The 25,746-nt window shown below is 32.0% G+C and overlaps 1 protein-coding gene across 1 annotated transcript; it reads right to left on the bottom strand.

The window, feature by feature from the left end:
- LOC111502277 (retinol-binding protein pinta) lies at positions 1-25,746 on the bottom strand. Its single transcript, XM_074183393.1, has 7 exons — positions 25,541-25,746; positions 22,144-22,304; positions 19,139-19,292; positions 12,414-12,657; positions 10,391-10,501; positions 3,151-3,253; positions 1-243 (listed from the first exon to the last, which is right to left on the bottom strand). The coding sequence occupies exons 1-7, from the start codon at positions 25,570-25,572 to the stop codon at positions 95-97; spliced, it is 954 nt and encodes a 317-aa protein (XP_074039494.1). The 5' UTR covers positions 25,573-25,746; the 3' UTR covers positions 1-94.

Here is a 25,746-nt window from a genome sequence, read left to right as displayed (position 1 = left end):
TCGATATTTTTTTAAATTTATACAATTCTATATCAGAATGAACAAAAGCAAAAAAACGTCAAACCAAAATATCATCCTCATGAATGACTGATCATTAGTCCATTTCCAGTTTTTTGAAGTTCCCATGGAAACCAAGGATTTCGTCATTGACAAGTGGTGAAGGTCTCAGTTTTTCATTGGTTTTCATTTGTGATAGGGAGTCGAATCGATTTCCAAATTCTATCAATTTCTTCTTCCATAATTCTGAAAATGTAATTACGAAGAATGCAGTGTGAGCAAGTACAGTCCGTATCAAATGAGATTTTCTTCCAAATCTTCAATTAAATAATATCCTACTGAGTACTTCAGTTTTGACAACGTTTGGGAAAAGAGTGACAAAATGTGAATCATGTGATTACTATTTTCTTGTCCTTTCCATCTCTATCGAAACAGAAAATAACGGCGAAGTCATACTTTGAAAAGTCATCAATGAAATCTTATATGATGTGGACGTTACTGGTCATATTGTCTATCCATTCCAATAATCCAGTTCGAGAAGGCAGTAATAGTAAATTGAAAATCATTTCAGTAGAAAAATGTTTGAGATTATAATTCAAAACATACCATTTTTTAATTCTTATATAGTTCAAGAAAATAGAAATTCAATCACAACTCATAAATATATGGAACGCATTTACAGAAAAAAAATACTAAATTGAAATAATATGTAATGGACATATTTCAATTCCAAATATCAAATAACCATCATGATGCATGTTATAACTCACTATGGGCATATAACATGCATATAATTTGTCAACTTTACCTCTTGCAGATAATAATCAGTATTCCAACTATTTCAATGATAACAAAATATCTATGTCTATGTAAGAATGTGATTTGAGAAAGAACTTTTTGAGTTATCTCAACTATCAATTAGTTTAACATGGAAAATAAACTTGTGATGTACTGTTTGGAACCTCTGGTGTAGTAATGAATATCACTGAAGTTTTTTCCCATCACCAAATCATTATTTTTTTTTACACCTCGACACGTGTTTCGATCACCAAGTGATCACCTTCAAGAAGAAGTTCAACCTTCCTCTTGAAGATGATCACTTGGTGATCGAAACACGTGTCGGGGTGTTAAAAATAACGATTTGGTGTTGGGAAAAACTCCAGTTATATTCATGAAAAAGAAAGTTTTTGAATTTCTACTACTTCATCTCGATACAGAAAAATGTGGGAATCTTCCAAAAAAAGGAAAGGAGTAATCAATTTTAAAAGAAGTAACTGTATACATAGATGTGTAGATCATGCAAAGTAGTAACTTTCATGTTCCAGAACTCTTGTTTAAATTTTCCTACAACTATTTCCAACATACTGAGCAGAACAATTTGGTTGTGAATGAGAAATATTATAAACGCCTGATTTATGGGAAATTGGTACTTTATCTTCAGTATTGACTATCATTATGAAAATAGGATCCATATGATCGGGACTATCCTGTTTCGAAGAATAATACCAAATATTATATGACTCTGACTTTGGTGTTCCCACTGATGATATAGCTCGTTTTTAAAAAGCAACGAATTGGACGTAGTCTGAAGAATAATAATTTGAGTAAATTCATTGAAAACAATTAGGATAAAACCCCAGTGTTAGAAAGATCAGGAGTATATAAGTTGACTCATCGTTCTTATTCTGAATTTTGCATTGGCCGAACTGGAAGAACTTTCTCCAAGAGGATAAAAGACCATAGATAGAGTTTTTTGAATGAAAAGATCAATTCAACATTTGTGAACCATCTTTTCATAGAGTGACACGCCTTCAATATGTATCATGACGTATTGCATTTGAAAGAGGAAGTTCCAAAACTGAATCTATTGGAATGCTTAGTAATCGATAGATTTTTAAATCGGGATAATTTCCCAATGCTCAAATAGATTTGAATTGTACTCCTTCATTGAATTCAGTTTGCAATGAGGAAATTTGTTATTAGGAACATCTTAAAAGTGTGTGATATGATGTCTCAGGTGAAAATTGTATTCATTATCCTTCAGTTTCATGAGTTGTTCCTAGAAAGGTAAATAATTCAGTTAATAAATTTATCATGTAAAAATGTATCTGGTAGGTATAATCACTATGATTCAAATGACTATAAAAGCCACATAAAAACACATAATTTGCTGAACAGTACACGTATTGTGCGCCCGAAGATGCTATTGTATAGAGAAACACGTGTCACTATTTTGTAAACTTCCAAGTGAAAATCTCACATTGAAGTGTTTTTTGAAATGTTTTAACGAATTATTACATTTCCACACTGCAAGTGCGTTTGGAAATCAACGTCTGTGATAACAATTTATACCCACAATCATTTTCCTCTGATTACTAACTGTATTGATTTCTTTCATTAATTTGCGAAGTGATTGATTTTACAAACAACTCCACGAATTAGCTCTAACTGTAGCTATTGATCAGAAAGTAGAAATGATTTGAATCCGAATAAAGTAACGAGTACATGAGGTACACTACACGTATAACGAAGTGAATATTTCAGAATATCTAATAACTATCTGATGTACTTTCTGATAAAATAGATCCTCATTTGAGGACGCAAGGTTCTTATTGGGAAGGTGAAAACCTCTCGATTGAAGCAAGAAAATATCGAACGTCGAATTTGAGTGACGACCACCGGACAATGAAATGAAACTGATGAACAGGTGACTGTTTCGAATGTTTTTGAATATATCAGTTTAAAGTCAAGACAACAATATATTTTCATCAGGAATAAGTCTGTGCAAATTAATAGAACTGAAATTTAACAGACAAGTGTGAGTAGATTTTCAAAAATGTTATTCAGTTGATCAACTTGATTTCACTCATATCTACTTTGAATTTTTTCAATGTATAAACATCTACCTAACCTTTTCGATTTTTCACCTCAGTTCTGAATTAACTCCAGCGGAAACTTTGAAGACAAGTCCTTTCGAATATAGTGAATTTATATACATATATGATCTCAAAATTTTGTTATCTTCATTTGGAAATGTACTAACCGTATCTGCAATTTCTATTACGGAAGTGTAACACTCTTCAAAATCACAAAAAAGAAAGATTCAAATATTAGGAGATGATTCAAATATCAAGTTTTCATTTTCATACCCACCATTTAATTCGAAGAGTGACAGTTCCAAACCACCAAAATCCTTGGGTAGCGATTGAACCGGTATGATTTCTTTAATGATGGAACAGTCTTCATGGAAAAATAACTGAAAAATAATAATCGGAAATAGTACAACTGTAATATTAGAAAATTTTTTGAAACATATCTTCATTTCTTATATGATTTCGAAAATGAATCACAAACTCATACTCAAATGGTGCGATATTGAAATTCGATAGAAGTTTGATTTGTAAGGAAGATCCAAATGATTCAATAGTATGATTTTGGAAAAGATCAGTTTTTGTATCAAAATGAAGAAGTGAAAACCAGAATTTTTTTTACTAATATCCGAATAATATTGTAGATAATGGTAGTCATTATCTAGCATTTCTCTATATACAACTGTGAAAATTGTGAATATAGTTTTTTTTTCTCAGTGTTTTGGCTCACATTATAATACAGTTATTGCTAATTGAAGCTCTCTACAATAATCATTCGATTTATTTATCATTTTATTTATCAAGGATCTTATAACATTATATAAAAATCTAGTGGCACCTCATTTTCAAAGTGATTCTGCGTGAACCTATTCATCTGAGAAACGTATATATTCATCATCTATACATGAGACAAACTTACTTTTTCAGTGTAGGTGTTTTATGTGTTCAAACATCATACATCAATCAATTTTTTTTTAAGACGATATAACACCAGAACTAATGAATTATGTTATGTTCTTCACCTGAAGATAACAATAGACAATGAAGTCAACTTATCTGGGACCAGTTATCAAAAATACATTACCACTATATATTATAACTCTCTAATCTGTGAAAAAATTTAAACTTTCACATACAAACATAACCACTGTTAAAAATGTAATTATTACAAAAATAATGTATCTATTTATTCATTTATTCAACGGGTAACCCCCAATTTCAATACAATATACTTAACTATTCTAGTACCTATATATCTGATTATTCGACCTATATAGAAAAATTAAAATGAATTGTGATTAAGAATAGTCTTATAAATCTCTACCACCTGGAGTATAACGTATCTGAGAGTGCTCTGAGAGATGTGAAACATATCTGTTTCGGACTCATTAGCATTTGATTTGTTCTCTAGGGAACATGCTGACATGCTGGCAGCATGTTCCCATGCTGACAAAGGAGAGTTGGGCAATTACTTACGTTGTCCAATAATATAATTTATGAAGAAATATTATATCTGCATGTGCCCATCTTGTACTGAGTTTGAGCAAGCTAATAGTAGAGCGAATTTCAAAGAGCGAATGAATCCTAGATGGCATATCCATTTTGAAGGCAACATATTTGAGAAATTTGTCCTGAACTTACTCAGTATTATAACTGTAGTTGAAGAAAGTTGAAGACCAGATAGAAGTGCAATACCCAATCATTGATCTTACCAATGGAAAGTATGGTATTTCAATAAAAGAAATGTTGGTGGAATCTTTTGTTGATCTGCATATGAATCCTAACGTTTTCATCGCTTTGTTGGATATGTGTTCATACTGTGAATGAATCCATCATAACACTCAGATCTCGTATATAGGGTGTTCCTTAAACACATGCTAATATTTGAGGAGGTAACTCTTAGACCCATTTTAAGAAAAAAACTTACTATGGACGTATGTCCTAAACGCCTTAACTTTTGAGATACAGGGTGGCAAAGTTTTCAAAAGTAATCAGTTTTTTAATAATAACTGAGATAATTTTGTAGACATCTTTGGTATATTTGCTAGATATGTTCCATGCCTTAAGGCGCATTTTCTGATGTACACAAATTTGTATTTTTTCAAACAGTGGCATCCCTACGGGTTTCGCATTGAATATTTTTCGGGAAAAAGTACTACGCCAATGCTTTCTTTTCAAAATAAAATCATTTTCAAAATCCTCATTTATTTTTGAGAAAATTTGATGTCCTGGTATTTCTTTGTCCGACGCATGATTTTCACTCAAAAAAATAAAAATCGACAGAAAGCAAATTAAGAAATTAGATCAATTCTAAAATGAATGAGAATCTGAAAATTGCTTCATAGCGCATTACCAATTCCCTAATAATATTTGAAAACATATTCTGCAAAAAAATAAATTTTTCACAAAAACGAGTTTTATTTTATTTTGTGACAGTAAGTCTAAACGAATAGCACAAATTTGTTAATTAGTAATAATACCAAAACTGATTATAAAAATTGTTGGAAGTGACCACCTGCACTTAGTATGCAAGCTTCCGCCCTTCTACGCATGGAATTACGCACCCGTTCAAATATTCCCGGCGTATTTCGTATAGTTTCACACGAGGCAACTATTCGCTCTCTTAAATCTTCTAAAGTATTAACGGGAGTTTTATACACAAGAGTTTTAAGGTGACCCCATAAAAAAAATCTAAACTGTTGAGATCGGGGGATCTTGCTGGCCATTGCTGAGGTCCTCCGCGACCTATCCAACGATTAGGATAAACTGTATTTAAATGGTTTCGGACAATTACACTGAAATGAGCAGGGGCGCCATCGTGCATGTACCATATTCGATTCCTTAACGCAAGTGACACATCATCCAATAACCCAGGTAAGTCTTCTTCGAGAAAGTGTAAATAAGAACGACCATCAAGGCGCCCTGGTAGAAAAAATGGGCCTATTAGATGATCACCTATAATTCCTGCCCATACATTACTGGAATTGAAAATGGGTTTCGGTTATTGCATGGGGATTTTCTTCAGCCCACACATGATTGTTATGGAAATTTTGAATGGTATTCCGAGAAAAATTTGCTTCATCTGTGAACAAAATTTGTGTCTCAAACTGCGGATTTAGTGCAATACTTTGTAGATACCACTGACTGAAGTTCACACGCTATGGAAAATCTCTGGGGAGTAATGCCTGCACTTTTGAAATATGGTGAACACCAAACCAAAATACGCCAAACAATTTGATGACAAATATCCAGAGTTCTAGCGATCTTCCTCGTACTCGTCTCAGGATGTTCCTCAATTTCTTGCAGCATCGCTTCCTCAATTTCAGGAGTTCTTACTACACGAGGTCTACCTTCCGGAGTCCCTTTCTTGAAACTACCAGTTTCCCCAAGTCGATAGGTTCGGCTATCTGGAAAGGCACGATTAGGATGTCTTTCCTGATAAATGCGCCTGGCTTCTGTTGCATTACCATCGGCAAGGCCAAATACGTAATGCATTTGCGCCATTTCCAATAACACTTCAAAATCAATCAAAACGCGCTGTGACAGTTTTTAACACCAACACCTTACTTTAAACCAACATCAATATTAGCTACTGACGTTTGTACATACAGAGAATTCATTTTTTATTGCTATGGTGGCTACGCTGTTTTTTCTGCTTTCAATCTTTAAAAGAAATCACATATCGACAAACTCCATATTTCCAAGAGGTGCAGTAAATAAATTCTGCTACACGTCATTTATTCCAGGATAACTAAATTTATGTTATCAAAAATTATTAAGCGCTGCTGCGTTATGACATAATTTTACTTGAGAACAAACAAATACCTTTTAGATCCTCAATTATTTTGCAACAAATCTGATCTCTTAGTTTGCTTTCAGTCGATGCACGATACCGCATCAGATTTTTAAGGAATTTATCCTTTAGTAAAGCGATTTTTAATTTGTTGGCGAAGAAAACCCAACAAATCAAATGTGTTCATAAATATATGGAGATTTTAGAAATAATTTTTAATTCAAGATAAAGCAGTGGCGTAGTATTTTTTTCGCCAAAAATATACATTTCAAAACTCGTACGTACGCCACTGGCAGAGAAAATTAAGAAAATTGTACATCAGAAAATGCGCCTTGAGGCATGGAACATATGTACTAAATATGCCAAAGAAGTCTACAAAATTATCTCAGTTATTATTAAAAAACTGATTATTTTTGAAAACTTTGCCACCCTGTATCTCAAAAGTTAAGGCGTTTAGGACATACGTCCATAGGACATTTTTTCCTTAAAATGGGTCTAAGAATTACCTCCTTAAATATTAGCATGTGTAGATTGTATACGTTCCAACTTTTTCTCTGCAATAGCAATACCAGCCGTATGGAAGTTGAATGACTTTGAAAAGGAAATACTTCTACATTTCGTTACACTGACATCCATGTGATTCATTTAACACCAATCTGAGAAAGATTTAAGGTCCAATTGAATTTCCGCCCAATCCTGCTATCACCCTGAACATTTTTAGATCGTCAGCAAACATCAGTATTACGAATGAATAATTCTTTCTTTGATATTATCAACTTAGGTATTGAAGACCAAAGATCCTAAGTGACTGCCTTGTGGTATTCCTGGGGTAACAGATATCTCATGAGAAATAAATCCTTTAATTTTAAAAAACTGTGATCTATCACAAAGATAACTCAAGAACCAGTCCAACAAACTCACAAAAAAGCCAGTTGGCTTTAATTTTCACAAAGAAGTTCATGGTTCACGATGTCAAATGTTTTTAAGAAATTGGTATGAATTACGTACACTCGATCATTTTTAGAACATTAAAAAAAAAAATAGGTATACAACAGGAGATTTTCGTTGGTAGATATGCCACTAAATCTATGCTGTTCGTTGTTAATCACTTGTTTTGAAGGAATCTTCATATTATCACAAACGATGTGTTCAAGTAATTTAGGTATTGTACTCAATATGCTGAGCGATCAAATATTATTCCTGTCTGCTTTGTTACCAGACTTCAAAATTGGCGTTATATAACTTGATTTCCAAATGAGAGGGAATTTTGCGGAACTAAGTGAAGGTGTAAATAATAAGAACAGTGATTCAGCTAGTGTTAATCTACAGGTTTTCAGTAGCATCGGTGAAAAGCCATGTGGTTCTGGACCCTTGTATGGATCTAATTCTGATGATTTCCATAGGATAATTTCTACGGAATCTGTACATTTATTGATATCGAATGTTTTCCCATAACCTAATAATGGTATTCCATTGTCTATATGTGGTCTGTAAACTGATTTGAACTGGACTGCAAATGCATTAACAATGTCATTTCTATTCCATGTTAGGAATCACTCGTTAAAAGGTAAGACCTCGCTAGTCCTCAGCTCGCACAAGTTTCTCAACTTCTGAGAGTTGTCGTTCATATAGGGGCGACAGCTGATTACCGAAAAAACATATTTTAAACAGATTTAAAGAGATTCATCCCCACAGTACATAGTATCAGGAAAGACATAAATTTCCCGTTTGAGAATTCCAAAAGTATTTAATGTTTAATGTCACCTCATCATCAATTATTTTAATGTAATTATCATTGCAAATTTTTGACGCCAGTTTGCATCGGGCTCTGAGATATGAAAATATTTGCTAGTCATCGCAAAAATTATAAAAAATGTTTGTGGCCGCATTTATATCTGTTATGTTTCTCATATGATATTCCCAATCAATATTAGCTGAATAATAATCCAATCCAATATAAATGACTTTCTCAAAATCAAAAGTAGAACTATTTATACTCTAATTCCTCAAGATTGTACACTGTGGATGAAGTAATTGTAACTGCTATGTGATGAGCATCGCATGGCAACAAGTAGTCATTACACGAATCTACAATACATATGAGTGGGCCCTTCACAAAAATCAGATCTACCATTACACCCGTTATCGTTATTCTGTTGTACTATAATATGTCTGTTCATTGATATTTTGGTCATTATATTCTTATAGTCTGCTTGATGCCCTCGACAGAAGAAAATTGAATCTGCTAGCAGATGACCTTGTTCATTTGACAAGGTCCACGTCGGAAGGGGCAGCTTGTAATATCCTCCAAAGTACGATGAACGTTGTTCACAGTTGGTGCCTGAGGGAGCAGATGTCTGTCAACCACAGTTAAATTCTGGTAATCCCCTTCAACAGGTGCAACTGTAATAAAACTAGAGCTTTGTGATTTTGAACATGTTGACTACTTTTACAATCAACCAAAATTCCCTTTTATTGATAAGAAGAGAAACACTGAAAAAAAAATTTCTGATGAAGAATTCAAAACACTAAACGTCATGAGTCTATTCAAAATCCAATTCAATTGCCGGATGAATTACCTAGTCTTCGCAGTAAATTGACAGGAATAACAAAGAAAAAGCATGATTATTTGATGAAAAGTTTGGAATTGGTCCCTAAATAATTTCTTTCTTTTTATAATAACCTTCCGATTTGCAAAAAGAAAGATGGAGTTAGTTCTGATGAGGAGGATTCTCAATAAATTTTCTTCAATACAGTTCCTATTTTTTTAATTTTCCAAAAATAATGTATTCTTGTAGAATTTTTCACGTATTAATAATGTTACTGATATAAAATTAAACTGGTTTTGCATTATAAGAGGTCTGTTTTTATATTTACCTGTGTTTATAAACAGAGGTGAGAAGTAGTAAGTCCAAAAGTAGATTGCATGTAAATGTAATAAATAATGATTTTTTTAATATGTAATTTCACAAAAAGGATTTGAAGCTGTATATTAAATCTATTTTGTAAAATTTAATATTAAAATACTGAAAATAAAGGAGAATTAGTTGCATCGTTCAAAATAATTAATGATTATATTGAATTAATGATAAGAATTTTCAAAAAGGCCCATCAATTTAATTGATATACCATAAGAACACCGTGACACATTGTGAAAAAAGTATTCAAAAGTGAAAGTGAATTGTCATTTGCAGTTGTTTTCTCCATTATTCAATATTTTCATTTATGGACATACAATCATTCACCTGTCTGCTACAGATATAGACTTGGGAACTATGCGACTGTATGTCAAGCGAAAATTCACGCTATTTAATTGTGTGCGGAGACAATGGAAGAATCCAACCTCATACACATGTCAATGAAAATATTCTCGGACAGTCAAGCGGCGTCTAAAATGGTAGCGAATTGCCAAGAGCGACTCTCCTCAATAGAAAGATTCAACAAATTGTCTCTGTTCAAGATTCCTGGTCATACTGGTTCGGAAGTCAATGAGCCTGCTGACTCCCTTGCGAAGAAGGGTGCTGCAAGCAGCATTATCAAGATGGCAAGAAGATTTATGGACTTCTGGCAGAATCTTCCAGGATTGGCCCACTCCAAGGCATTTATTCACCCTAGAAGCTTGATAACAAACAGCTGGTGGACTACATTCTCATCAGTCTTTGAATAAAACTCATGTTGATATTTTATTATTTGTACATTGATCAATTTCATCAATACAATTTCTACTTACCCTAGAAGCAAGCTTTATCTTCACAAGTGATTTGAGCAAATTCAATATCCTGTATGCAAATGGAGGACAATTTACGAAATGAAACTGTTTTATTCTGCTGCTGTAGACTTTCTGAAAAAATTATAGTTTACATGATTTGTTAAAAACCTAAAGGGGATTAAAATGCGATAAGAGTCTTAAGAGGATATTTGTCACAGTTTTAACTATTTTCTCGATCTCTAAATTACATAAGATGTTTGAAAACTATAATATATTTCATCTGCAAAGTTCAATGGGTTACTTTTTGTAACAGGAATGATAACTTCATATTTTCGAAAGCACAATATGAGGGATACCAAGGAGTACAGTGAGTAGAAAGTAGGATCAAAATAAATTAAGTCGAATAGAAAACACTAATAATGCAGTCATATTGTTACTATTCATTTGAAGTGAAAAACATTTGAGAACTAAGGATTGAATTTGAACCTTATGTTTATTGGAAGAAAAATATGGTCATTCATAAATGCTTTTTTATTATTTTGTTTTGTTCTCAGAGGTTTGATTATAGAATTACTTGCTGTTCCCAAAACAGAAATAGGATAGTGAAATGTGAATGAATGAGACTGAAATATATATTTTTTGAAGATTTTGAAAGTATGAAATTTCAAATTTTGTGGAAAATTCCAATGTGAAAAGATATGTTTCCCTAATTTTTTCAATGTGTTAATTTCATGACAATTCCTAATCAATTCATGAACCCGAAAATTTTGTTGTTTTTGTATATTCAATAGAATTTTCATCAAACATCATCGAGTCATTTTAATTATCAATTAGTCTCAAGAAAATATACATATATGACCATTAATGGATATTAAGTCTCAATTTATGTTCATTAAGCCAAATGAGAATTTCATCCAAATCATCAGTAGCAGTACTATCAGGAAATGATTCAATGAGACCATTCAATTTCGAATTGGGTAGTGGATTGATACAAATGAGAGAGAAACAGGACCAAGAATGGATTCTTGGAGTACATCAAAATTTATATTTTGAAGAGAGCTTTTTTGATCACTTATAAAAACATGTTATTTTCTACCATGCAAATAATTTTGAAACCATTCAAAAAGATTATCTCTGATTCCAGTATTGAATAATTTTTTCAACAATATGCTATGGTCAACTGAATCAAGAGCTCTCCACAAATCGAGGAATAAGAGACAACATTTTCTATTTTCATCTCTGTGTCGCTAGATCTGCGAAAACCGTATTGACCTTTAGGCATATCAAAAGTCATTATTTTCCATATATTCATAAGCACCGTATGTATCAGTTTCTTTAAGATTTTTGCTAAAAGTGGAAGCACAGAAATTGGTCGATAATTGTTCATTTTTTGACACTTTTATATATGGGAAATGATATAGAGTAATTTTGGCGATACTTCAGTTTTGACTGCTTTTACAATTTTTACAGAAATTTCAACAAATCCACATGCTCGGTTAGAAATGAGTTTATCGATAATATATTGTATTTCAGATATATAAATAGGTTCAAAAAACATAGATGAAACAATTAAAAAGTCATTAGATATTTTTGTTTTTCAAAAGTTAGTATTTGTTGGTTCAATACCTATTTTAACGAAGTGATGGTTACCTGTTTCACAGATTTCAAGCGGATTGTCAATATTCATACCGTACATATTCAATTACATAATTTTCCCATTCTTATTAGTTGAATTATTCATGAAATTCAAGAAATTTTGATGATTCACCCAAGGTGAACGATGTGTAACACACAAAATAGAGTTGGGTGACTTGATTTTTGAAGTTATGAATGTCAGTAGATCTTCTTTATTTCGATTTGAAATTCAAATCTGTTCGTTATGAAAATGTTCACATCACCTCCTCTTCGCTTTCTACTGGAGAATACTGACGAAAATCTTTGAAAATTCTAGAACTCCTCTTTTTTTTATGGTCAGCCAAGTTTCTGATATTTATAGATCTTGAATATACTTACAATACAGAACTCTTTCATCATTATCACGCACCTCTAAGATCGTAACAAATTTCTTCACATGAATTGGAGTAATTTTTGCAAATTGTGTAAAACTCATCTTCTGCATGTCGCTAATAATAATATCCGTGGTACAAATATCTTCATTTATCCTGACTTCCAAAACGTTGAAACAATACCCCATCCAAGAATAAAAGTCGTTGTTGCTTGTATCTATTACTTTTACAAATGTTATTCTCTCTTCCTTAATTGTCCTCTTTGGTAGGGGAAGAAAGTACCTGGAAGATGTCAGTAACCATCAAAATTACTGATCTGACACTCATGTGAGTAGATGGTATACCAAAATATGAACCACCAATAGATAATTCAGAAATCTGAGATAGAAATATATCCTGAAAACATCACGTATACAAAACTGATGATAACCATATGTAGCATACATACCAGCATGACATACTCGAAATACATATAGTTTAGAAAACTAAAAAATACGCTTTTGAAGAACATCGAACTAAAACGGTAAATTTTTTTAATAAGCTTAAAAGAATGACTACCGAAAAATACTAGTATTATTGTGACAAAAAGCGACGGGCGCTTGTTATACAAAAAATATGGCATAAAGCGCACACGCTTTTTTCTTAATAAAACTAGTATTTTTCGTTCGTTATTGTTTTAAGCTTATTATAAAAATATTTTTATCTTTTTAACTCGATGTTCTTTAAAAGCGTGTTTTTTAGTTTTTTAAACTATATTTATTTTTCGTTGTTTACTTTCATATGCTATAAAAGCGTGTTTATAGTCTATACAGGGTGTAACTGAATAAGTGTGAAACATTTGAGGAGGTGATTCCTCATTGTAAAAAAGATAGGATCTTTCATATAAAGAATATTCATAGGATACATTCCCTTAAAGGCACTGCAAAGCACTGAAAAAGTTACGATATTGAATTCAACCTGACGTTTTATACTACTAGAAAGACACTTAGCCAGTAATTTATTTGGTTTGCCCCTTGGTTGTAAGGGGTGGAAAACGCAACCCCTAAAATTTATTTCCAATGTAACTTTTTGTCTTATCATTTGTTTACGATTCAAAAATTTATTTTCCATATCCTGTTTCATTAGAAACAAAAAATTTCTCTTGGATTTTTTGCCCAAAATAAACCGGTTCGCAGCAAAAAATTATTTTACGAACAACTACAGACATACATCGTCTTAAATTCGAACTGGATTTATTGTTATTTTGTAGTTAGTACCTGCATTAAACGATTGAAGGGTAATAAACAAAACTAATTTATTAATAACAGAACACACGAAATATAGAAATCATAGTAAATGTTCGATATATCTACCTTCAGATATTACGCATGCGTCTAGACGTCAGCACATTGAGCCACGTATTCGCTCAAATATTCCTGGAGTCTCTCTGATTATCCTGCACCCATAGATGATGCGGTTTCTTAGGTCCTCTACATCGCGAACAGAAGTACGATAAATCAAATGCTGTAAATGGACCCAAATAAATAGATATATGATGGAATCGGCCGATACTTGATGAAAATCCATAACTAACGTATTCCAAAAACACTTTATTGTGAGATTTTCACTAAATTGTTTTACAAAAACGCAACACGTGTTTCGCCATACAATGGCTTCATCTGGCGTGTCTTTCAACTAATTCTACACATTCAATACTAAATATATATATAGTTTATGGAGAGTACCTGAAATCAAAGTACCTGTAAACGAAGTACCTGAATTTTAAGTAGCTGATATTTTACCTGAGTTTCTAACGAATTAAATTACCTGCACTTATGTTCCATTTTCACATTTGAAAAAATATATTCAGTAACGGAGAGTTATTGAGTTCTAATTGATCATTCAGTAAATTACCCGAATTCCTGAATCTATTGATTTCTAAACATTCTAGATGATTAAGTTTCAAACTCTTCTCTTCTAAATGTAACACCTCGTACTCATGATTGAACTCGTGTCCTTCTGCTAAAAGATGGTTTGCTAATGTGGAATTGGTCTTTCTATTTACAAAGCTACTCCTATGTTCTTTAATTCGTTGGAAAAATGTTCTTCCTGTTTGTCCAAAACTGTATATTGGGCAAACAGGAAGAGTTGTTCCTTTAAAATTCGAAATACCGTCATATGGTCAACATTTAGCTGGAAAGCAATCTTTCTAGTACTTGTAGAAGGTTGTTCTCCAATCAAATTAAGTACTGCTTCCTCAAGCTGTGCTGTTCGTACTTCTCGATGGCGACCACAATTCTGCGTTATTTTGTCGAATGAACCATATTCTCGTAATCGTTGATGAAGTCGAGCAAATATTCTATGTGAAGGATGCTGCCGTTGAGGCCGTTCAGCATATCTTCTAGAAGCTTCTAACCCATTCCCCTGCGACAGACTGTAAACATAATGCATATCAGCCATTTCCTCATTTGTGTATGCCATTATAATAACAAGTGAATTACTAAAGTAACAAATTAAGGACCGAACAACAAGACACAATTTGTATTAATTTATTTTCGAAAATTCACAAACTCACAGTGTCATACCAATTCAATTGTCACTATCGCTAATAACGACCTACTAGATAGATTAGTTTCTTATTTCCGCATTTATGATGATGTATCTCTGTAGTTGTTCATAAAATAATTTTTTGCTGCGAACTGGTTCATTTTGGGCAAAAAACCCACAAGACATTTTTTGTTAAGATGAAACAGGCTATTGAAAATAAATGTTTGAATGGTAAACAAATAATAATACAAATAATAATATAAGCGTGGTAATTAAAATACACATACATAGAAATTTGGGAATTTAGGAATATTCAAATGTACCATTCGTTTAATATATACAAATTATTTTCGAAACAAATATCCTGCAAAAAATTTCGATTGTATTATTTTTTAGATATTTTCTTATGATTCAGACTCGCTTTTCAATTCCTCATGAATTTTTTCCTACCATTTATCAGGAAGAAATTCCAAATATTGACGGCCTTCGAACCCGAATAAAAACAGTGACACTGAAATCCTTGGTCGCGAAAGCTTTAACCATTTTCACACGCTTTATATTAGCTTCACCTGTATGAATGTTTGTTCGTCAGTTTGCTTGTAACTCCCAAGCTCGGGATCTATATTTGACAGAATTATCGACATTATTATTTGATATTCGCGGGCAGATGGCGCTGAACGTAACCGAAAATATCAATGGTCATTTTTCACAACAATATACGGCTGATTGATCCCAAAGTTTGAATGAAATAAATATAGTTTGAAGAGACTGAAAAACACACTCTTATAGCATACGAAACTGAAAAATGAAAAATAAATATAATTCAACAAACTACAAAACATGCTTTCAAAGAACATAGAACTGAAAAGTGAAAAATATTTTTTCAAATAAGCCTAAAACAATAACGAACGGAAAATACTAGTATTATTGTGGAAAAAGCGTGGGCGCTTTGTTCGATATTTTTTGGGCAGTTGGAGTATTTCTGGTTCTACATCAAAATTTGGCGAATTTTTCAATATTCTAGAGTTAACTCTATCAGAAATCGTTCCTGACTCTGATGAAATAATATGTGGAGGCGACGTTAATATCGATCTCTTGTGTATTACTGGAAATAATACAGAAACCTTTTTAGACTGCATTGATAGCTTCAATTTAAAACAATCAGTTGATACGTCAACAAGAATCACTGATGTTACTTCAACTTTACTTGACGTTATTATAGTATCCAATGAAGCAACAGTTAATCACTACGGCTGCGAACTGGTTCATTTTGGGCAAAAAACCCACGAGACATTTTTTGTTAAAATGAAACAGGCTATTGAAAATAAATGTTTGAATGGTAAACAAATAATAATACAAATAATAATATAAGCGTGTTAATTAAAATACACATACATAGAAATTTGGGAATTTAGGAATATTCAAATGTACCATTCGTTTAATATATACAAATTATTTTCGAAACAAATATCCTGCAAAAAATTTCGATTGTATTATTTTTTAGATATTTTCTTATGATTTAGACTCGCTTTTCAATTCCTCATGATTTTTTTCCTACCATTTATCAGGAAGGCAAATTTTCTTTATTTATAGCGTGTAGGAATCACCGGTAAGACCTCAAGTTAAGACCTCGTTAATCCTTAGCTCGCACAAGTTTCTCAACTTCTGAGAGTTGTCGTTCGTATGGGGGCGACAGCTGATTAACGGAAAAACAGATTTTTTTAAACAGATTTATCTATTGAATGAACACGGGTTTCGCATTTTTCTCGATATGAGTACGAATTATTTTGTTTATTCATCTGAATGATGAATAAACACTTTTTTCCCGAATTTTTTTGTAAATCTGCGCAGTCATCGGAAATAAACTCATGAATAATGAATATCTGAAGAAGTAAGCCACTCGCGCCGGCGAAACGTCAGGAAGAAATTCCAAATATTGACGGCCTTCGAACCCGAATAAAAACAGTGACACTGAAATCCTTGGCCGCGAAAGCTTTAACCATTTTCACACGCTTTATATTAGCTTCACCTGTATGAATGTTTGTTCGTCAGTTTGCTTGTAACTCCCAAGCTCGGGATCTATATTTGACAGAATTATCGACATTATTATTTGATATTCGCGGGCAGATGGCGCTGAACGTAACCGAAAATATCAATGGTCATTTTTCTCAACAATATACGGCTGATTGATCCCAAAGTTTAAATGAAATAAATATAGTTTGAAGAGACTGAAAAACACACTCTTATAGCATACGAAACTGAAAAATGAAAAATGAATATAGTTCAACAAACTAGAAAACATGCTTTCAAAGAACATAGAACTGAAAAGTGAAAAATATTTTTTCAAATAAGCTTAAAACAATAACGAACGGAAAATACTAGTATTATTGTAAAAAAAGCGTGGGCGCTTTGTGCGATATTTTTTGGGCAGTTGGAGTATTTCTGGTTCTACATCAAAATTTGGCGAATTTTTCAATATTCTAGAGTTAACTCTATCAGAAATCGTTCCTGACTCTGATGAAATAATATGTGGAGGCGACGTTAATATCGATCTCTTGTGTATTACTGGAAATAATACAGAAACCTTTTTAGACTGCATTGATAGCTTCAATTTAAAACAATCAGTTGATACGTCAACAAGAATCACTGATGTTACTTCAACTTTACTTGACGTTATTATAGTATCCAATGAAGCAACAGTTAATCTCTACGGCACTCAGGACACATCTCATATTTCTGATCATAATTTAGTGTTCGGTGCAATTCATCATGAAAATTATAGAAATGACGAACAGTTTTTTACATATAGAAATTTTAAGCGAATCGACAGAAATCATTTGCTGCAGCTGCTGTTAGTATCACCCTTTGATGACATTTTGTTTTTTCAGGATGTTAATGACAAGATTAAATATTTTACTGATTTGATGCTACTCATATTTGATACTGTTGCGCCAGTAAAAAAAGTAAAAGTGAGGAAGGTTCAACAACCATAGCTCTCTGATAATGTAAAACTGTAGGTCTGAGGGATAAAGCTCATAAAAAATTCAAAAAAAACTAAGAACGTTACTGATTGGAACTATTATAAATTGCTAAGAAACCAAACCAATATCATGATAAGAAATGAGAAAAAAACATATCTCAATCAGGTTATAAGTGATACCCATAATAGTAAATTATTATGGAATAAACTTAAAAAAACATATATTCTCTTAAAAAAAATAACTCGCCAGAATCAATAAATGTTTTTTGACTAATTCCGACGAACATTTTATATCAAGTAATAAGTTATTGAATTATTATAACAGTAATTCAAAAAATAATATATCTACTGACGAATTTCGCTTTGAGCCGGTAACAGAAAATGTTGTTTACAAAAGAAGAGCCATAGTTTCAGATGAAATTAATATAGATATGCTACTTCTTTGCTGTCCTATAATACTACCATATCTCACTAATATAATAAATTCATGTTTGCAAAATAATATATTTCCTGAAATGTGGGAGATTTCTAAAATACTGACTCTTCCTAAAATATTAAAATCCAAATAGTCTTAACGATCTGCGCCCCATTAGTCTGCTACCTACTTGTTCAAAAGATTTCGTAGCGATGTTCACACTTTAAATTTGAGGTTTGAAGGGTTACTTTTTCCTCCCCCTCTTCGAACTACTCTATATCGATGATCCTTCAGTTACGATATATATAGTTTGTATAACAATATTCTACAAAAATATAAAGTTAGTAAAGTTTCTTAATTTTAGTGCTGTAACAAAAAATATCTCATCGCTGCTCAATCAGAAAGCCATTGATTTCATAGATTTTATACTTCTGAAAATTTTCAGTAATAACATTCAACATGTTTTCTCTCCCTCTTCCCTCTCTCTTCTTTTTTTTTTTTTTTCTCTTCTTCTTTCTTTGTTTTTTCTCTTGTTTAGTTTTCTTTTCTCCAAGGCTAGAACTAAGATCAACAGTACCCTTCCGGTACATTTTGTTTCTAGCCTTATTTGCGTTTTTTTTATCTTTTTTATAGATTGAATATGTAATTTATATGTAATAAGGAACTACAAATAAATATTATTATCATTATTATTATTACTTACTCATGTGAGATAATTATAAAAATAAATGGAAAATACCAAATAAATATTCCCAATGTACTCATGCACTTCTCAATGAAATCAATTGAAATAGATCATACCACCAATTATTATAATTGTTGATTTTCAAAAGTGTACTTACAAAATATCTGCGTATTTCAATGTATTCTTGGAGTCCATTATTCCGTAAATTTCCGGAACCAAAGTTCTCATAGTGTAGTGCATGTCGATTCGTTCCTTACAAATTTCGATACTGAATTTATTCAATAAGACAATATTCATCAGCTGATGTTCACCTGAAAATCGATCATTATGAACTGATGAATAGATCAACCAATTGTTGATATTTAATTGAATCTCAAACAAAGCCTGTGCCAAATATATCTTGAATCAGCTTCGTTCAAGGAGTTCATATGAGATTCTGTGGTAGTTGAAAAAATGTTGATTATTGATCACTATAATAATAATAATAATAATAATAATAATAATAGCCTTTATTATCCAACAGTTTTCCATTTACAGGACAATATTAAAGAATAACAAAACATAAAATGGTGTGTATGAGTAAATTAATAATAATATTTAGTAGATTAAAGAAAAGAAGACCAAGCTATTAGGAGATCATAATTCTCAAACAGTGAAACAGAAATTCGCGAAACAAAACTAAAGATTTACTGCAAAAACAGTTGACCTGGCAATACTGAAGTCAACGCTCTTAGCTTGTGATTTTTTTTCAGCTGCAGGGAATTGATTAGCAATATTTCAAAAATATGATTTTCTTGCCCAAAACACTGTAGCAACAAATAATCATTCTCGTACTATGATAATTATCATTACGTAACAAGCCAACCGTCGCCATTTTTTTGAATGTTTAATTTTTCTCTGATTTTTCAAATATAGCCACCCACTAAGAATTTTGGAGTAGATGAGATATTGTTTTGATCAGTGACAAATTGTGGTAATTTTCATCTAAAGGCACGTCTTTATTAACCATGTTGGCATTCAAATAATTGCATATCTTTAAAAAAAGAATGATTAAGAAAGAAAGTGAACTTTCTGATTTTTCGAAAAATATAAAATTTTCAAAATCCTGCAAAGGGAAAGCAACAATCCTGCTAGTAACTTGAAAAATCATTGAAAATATTTTTGAGTTTTCAACGGTAGTTTTCGTAACATATTAGCTATTTATAATATGAGTGTCAAAAGTAAGGTTTCATTTTGTGAGTGAAAAAGTTTGCGAAACGAGCCTAGCAAGTTGAACAATTTCAGGAACAAAATAAAACTTTGTATAGCTGTCCTGTTTTCATAATAAAATAGATACATTTATTATTTCTATTAAAACACATTTTTACATCTCATGTTATCGCAATTGCTGTGAAGTGGCCGTGTCAGGTAACGCCGAATCACCTGGTTACCAAAAAACAGTATTGTTTTCGATTCACGCGTTTGATTTAAAGTCACATTTGAAGTTCTTGCTGGTGTTTAATATCTTGCATAATGAAGAACAATAGTGAGGAATTATGTGTTCTTGATGATATTGAAGAGGATGCGAAAAGAGCTTCATTTGAATTGTTACAAAAATATTCAGCTCAGCAGTACAAATTCGCATATTCTAATTTTCATAGCTGGTGTAGACTGGAAAACGTCGAAGAAAATTTCAGCGAAATCGTCTTCTTAGGCTATCTAGAAGAGAAATAAAAAAAATGGAACTCTTCAACTTTGTGGAGCAAGTTTTCAATGATAAAGTCGAGTGCGCTCGCTGAAAATGGTGTTAATACAAGCAAATATTTCAAGGTAATATCATGAAAGTTATGAGCCCATAAAATCAAAAACTCTTACGTTTGAACAAGTCCAGAGGTTTATGAATGAAGCACCGGATAAAAAATAATTGATGATTGAAGATGCTACTATTTTTGGAATATATGGAGCCTGTCAGCGTGAAGAGCTATACCATTTATCAATAGAAGATATTAAATTATTGAATAAATCAGTAATTGTTCAAAATCCAAATACAAAAACGAAAATAGGTCGTTCTTTCTGCATTGTCGAAAAAACTTTGACTATTTTCATAAATACGTTGCATTACGCCTTCCTGTTATCAATCATCAAGGTTTTTTTCTAGAATACTCAAGTTATAAATGCAGTGTCAACCATATTTCTATAAACACGTTTGGGAAAATGCCCTCTACCATTGCTGAATTTCTGAACCTCCCGGAACCACAAGAATATACAGGTCACTTTTTCAGAAGGTGTTTTACTTCTTTGTTAGCAGAATTAGGAGCGAATACAACGCATATTAAGAAGCACGGAGAATGTAAGTCTACAACAGCAGCTGAGGGTTCCGTCGATCAATCTATTTCTTATAAAGAGGCTATTGCTGAAATAATTATCCCAGCAGCTGGCTCCAGCGTTACAGCATCGTTACATAATCAAATGTTAATGTCTATGAAATTGTCAACTCAGCTAGTTCAAATACAATTTAAGAATCTTCAACATCGCAAGATATCGATATCAGGAGTTGTTCTAATTGTACTTTTTATATTAATGTTCATAAATAATAAATATAATGTAATTGATGTATATTCCTAACACGGTTACAGAAGCTGGGATGATTCTGCAACCGTGTTAGGAATCACACGTTAAAAGGTAAGACCTCGTTAGTCCTTAGCTTGCACAAGTTTCTCAACTTCTGAGAGTTGCCATTCATATGGGAGCGACAGCTGATTAACGGAAAAACAGATTTTAATACATTTTTAACAGAATTTGATTTTATCTATATCTGTTGTTCATGATGAAACTTTCTTGAAAACTGTATAATTATGTTTTGTTTATTGCTATTCGGTCAAAAACAATCGTGTTAAAATACTTTTAACAATAATAGTGTTAAAGATATTTTCAACACGCTACTTTGTAAATATTATTTTGTAATACTCTTAACAACCATTGAAAATGCCACTTTCCATGACAGTCGTACAAAAGCAATGTTTTTCATCAGAGATACCGCTTGTGTTGTTTTCTGTTATCCTTACACTTCGCCACTCCGTACTGATTACTGCATGTGAGTCGGAAACAAGTAAATGCGGTTTACCGCTTTTGAGTGCTTCTATCGCAACCTTTTTCTGTTTCGATTCATATCAAACTACTCACCAGGAAGCTCAGGTAGGTGTGGTTGTGATTTCAACCAATCCTTCAATATCCCAACATATTCTACGAGTTCTTTCTTCGTTCTTCCCAAAGAATCTAACGCAACTTTCAGTGCGGCCTCCCTATCTGCTTTTAGCCAGTTCTCCAAATCAACCATCATGTCACTGGAAGAGAAATGTACGCCATATATACAGTAAATGTAACTAGAAATCACATATCATTCAGAGTATGTAAAGTTTAAGTAAACGATATAGTGCCCCTTACCTTCCAGCAGTTCCCCTTTAATGAAATGGTTAGGGAGCTAACTAATTTTGTTATTCAATAATCATTTCTGCTTATATACGAATCACAATAACTATATTATATATATATATATATATATATATATATATATATATATATATATATATATATATATATATATATATATATATATATATATATATATATATATATATATATATATATATAACAGAATAATTAGTGACTGGATTAACTGTTAACTGTAACTGGGCTGTTACAAAGAAAACTCTAAGTAGTCGCATCACTTCCCATAAGAGCGACTGTAGACGGAATGTTAATTCTTGTGCATTAACAGAACATGTTAATTCGGAGGATCATAAAATGAATTTTGAAAATCCAAATATTTTAGATAGAGAAACCAATACAACGAAAAGAATATTTTTGGAAATGATACATATTAATAACGAAGAACATTCAATGAATAAACGAACTGATATTGATAGTCTTAGCAAAATTTACACGTACCTACTGAAATATGATAAAGAAAATAAAAAATCTAGTAATTCGAGTATCATTCAGAATTTTCCCACTTGACATTGTCAGCCAAAATTTTTATCAACTGTCATTTATTAATGTTTTTCTATCTGTTTTTGAACCATTTTATATTTTATTCTCACGTTAGTAAGTTCTCCATATTTATATATTTTTTAAAAGATATATAATCTTATTATTGTAGTTGTCCTGACGAAGGTGTGAAATATACCGAAAGCTTGACATATATATATATATATATATATATATATATATATATATATATATATATATATATATATATATATATATATATATATATATATATATATATATATATATATATATATTATATATATATATATATATATATATATACATATATAAATATTTCTTTTATATAGATGAGTGGGAAAGAAGGGATTCAAATAACAGAGTGATGATATTTTTGAATACTACTTACTCGCACCTGAATAGGTGTGAACCACCTATTCAGGTGGTTCACACCTATTGGAGGGTCGGTGGAGGGTCGAATAGATCCACTCACTTGTGACCTAACCTAACCTAACTACTTACTCACATATCTATACAATCGATCGCTTCAAAAACACTTCACTAACTTTCTTCGAAGGCTTCTGATATTTCCTTTTCCATATTCTCCGTTTCACTATTACTGTCGCCATTTAAATCAATAATGAATTCATTTTCACCATTGATATGGAAGTGTCCAATAGTCTTTTTCAACTAAAATTACTTAATTAATCCTTTTCTGTCAGTATTCTTCGGTAATATTGAATACTTCTTCAACTAGCTCTATCACTTTCTTATCAAATTTTGGAAAATTATTTATACACCTGATGCTTTGTTTCAATTTTCCCCAAATCAGCTCGATGGGATAGAAAACACAGAAATAGGGGGGACGTCTCAATATGATGTGTCCATACTTTTCAGCAATACTCTTGAGGGCATACACTTTTTCAAATGTTTTTGTCTTTAAAACTTCAAGTAGTTGGTTTTTGGTAAAGTTATCTTCAGAATACAAATTGTTATCCATTAAAAAACTTTGCATTTTAACTTTCCTCGAATTTTTATTCGGTACTTTGATGAGCTGTCGCGAATGATAGGAAGCGTTGTCCAAATTTGGGATCAATGTGTTTTCAAACCATTCCTCAAAAATATTAGCTTCCATGTTCTTATGATAGTCAACATTGCAGCCCTCAAGTTTTTCTCCACATAATTTCAAAGAATTCGGAACCAATCCTTCACTTCCTCCGCAATGCACAATGATTAGTCGCGATCCTTTGTTTGCAAGCATGTTAGGCGTACACATTCTCAAACCATCAGTCCACCCTTTCGTAACTGTGTCGTGAGTGACATACCAAGTTTCGTCCAAATAGAAAATTTGCCGTTGTTCTTGTCTATATTTAGTTATTTGTTCTAAGTATTTGTTACGCATTTCCACTATTCTTCTGCTTTCCATAACTGCTTGACGTTTGTTTATTATTTTGAATCTAAATCTCAGTTTCTTCATCCAATTCTGAAGAGTTTTGTCACAGCAGCTCCCATTATGGCCGGAAGTATTCAATTTCTTCCTTATGATTTCAATTGTAGGAAGCTCATTGCTTTTGTAACAGTCGTATATTGTTTTTTTAATAATTTTATTAGATGAATATCTGAAGGTTTTGGTAATCCCGCATCAAATCGCGTCTTGCGTTCATAGGATTTATTTTTGACTATTTTACGTACAGTAGAGAAGGGATTTTCGGTCAAATCTGTTGTTGCTTGTAATAGTTTTATTTTTCGAAACCAAAGTTGATATGTAGATTCTTATATACATTGAAAAATACTCTCTGTGTTTCAATATTCAAATGCATCCGAATCTTATTCACTGGTATCTCTTTCTCGCATTGTTCACTAGCGCTATTGGAATCACTTCACAGGAAAAAGTCTGCGTTGTTATCACACTCGTTATTACTATTAGCACTTGTCCAAGGAGGGCACATTTTAAACAAATAACAAAAAATTTTGAATAATCATAACTTCACCAATATCGAATTTCAACACTCAAATCGCGATTAGTTCCTGAACTGAACATTGACAACACGACTCTTCCAACCATCCTCACATTCTATTGGTCACTGTAACATGACTTCAGATTTAATTTCATGACTTTTCAGCCAATCATAAAACTCGGTTAGTAAAAATTATTCAATACGAACCGCCAATTCTTCAGTCCACGTGGACTAATTCGTAGCGGCATTAGTTCTTTGTATTGGTTTTTTGGCCTTTGAGTTCGCCGGAGCTTTAAAAATTACTATATCGGTTACTTCGACTATACCTGAGCAGTCAGTTCTCACTAGTGATTACATAAGGTACAATAAAGTTAAAGTTGAAGTTTTCATTATGTTATTCACTACGAAAAAGCCAGTTGATAGTTTTGGAAATGAAGTTTGTGAAGTTTTTGTGTAGTTTTTGAAATTACTATAGATTTTAATCAAGTAACAGTCAATCAGAAAATTACTCTTGTTCGATATTTGAAAAATATCGTTTTCTTTCAATGTAATCTCCTCCACTTCACAAAGACATCCCAATACTTTTATAATACATGTGTTTGTTTCCCACTTACACTGCAGCTAAATATGAAACTTCACTAAGCATACGCTGCCAATGATTTTCCGCACATAACTGCTTTTATTTTCTATATACTTGAAAAAGTAATCTTAAACCAATATGTTCTGGAGATAAACTCGATGAACTTGACCACCTGGTACAAATTTCACGTTAATGAAACATTGAATAGTAGTGAACAAGTGATTCAAGTTCATATGATAA

The sequence above is a fragment of the Leptinotarsa decemlineata genome, unplaced genomic scaffold, assembly GCF_025532065.1.
Source record: "Leptinotarsa decemlineata unplaced genomic scaffold, Ldec_3_MD MMD2_tig00026340_RagTag_RagTag, whole genome shotgun sequence".
Classification (NCBI taxonomy): domain Eukaryota; kingdom Metazoa; phylum Arthropoda; class Insecta; order Coleoptera; family Chrysomelidae; genus Leptinotarsa; species Leptinotarsa decemlineata.
The sequence above is the reverse complement of the archived record's forward strand: the minus strand, read 5'-3'. Positions and strand labels throughout refer to the sequence as shown.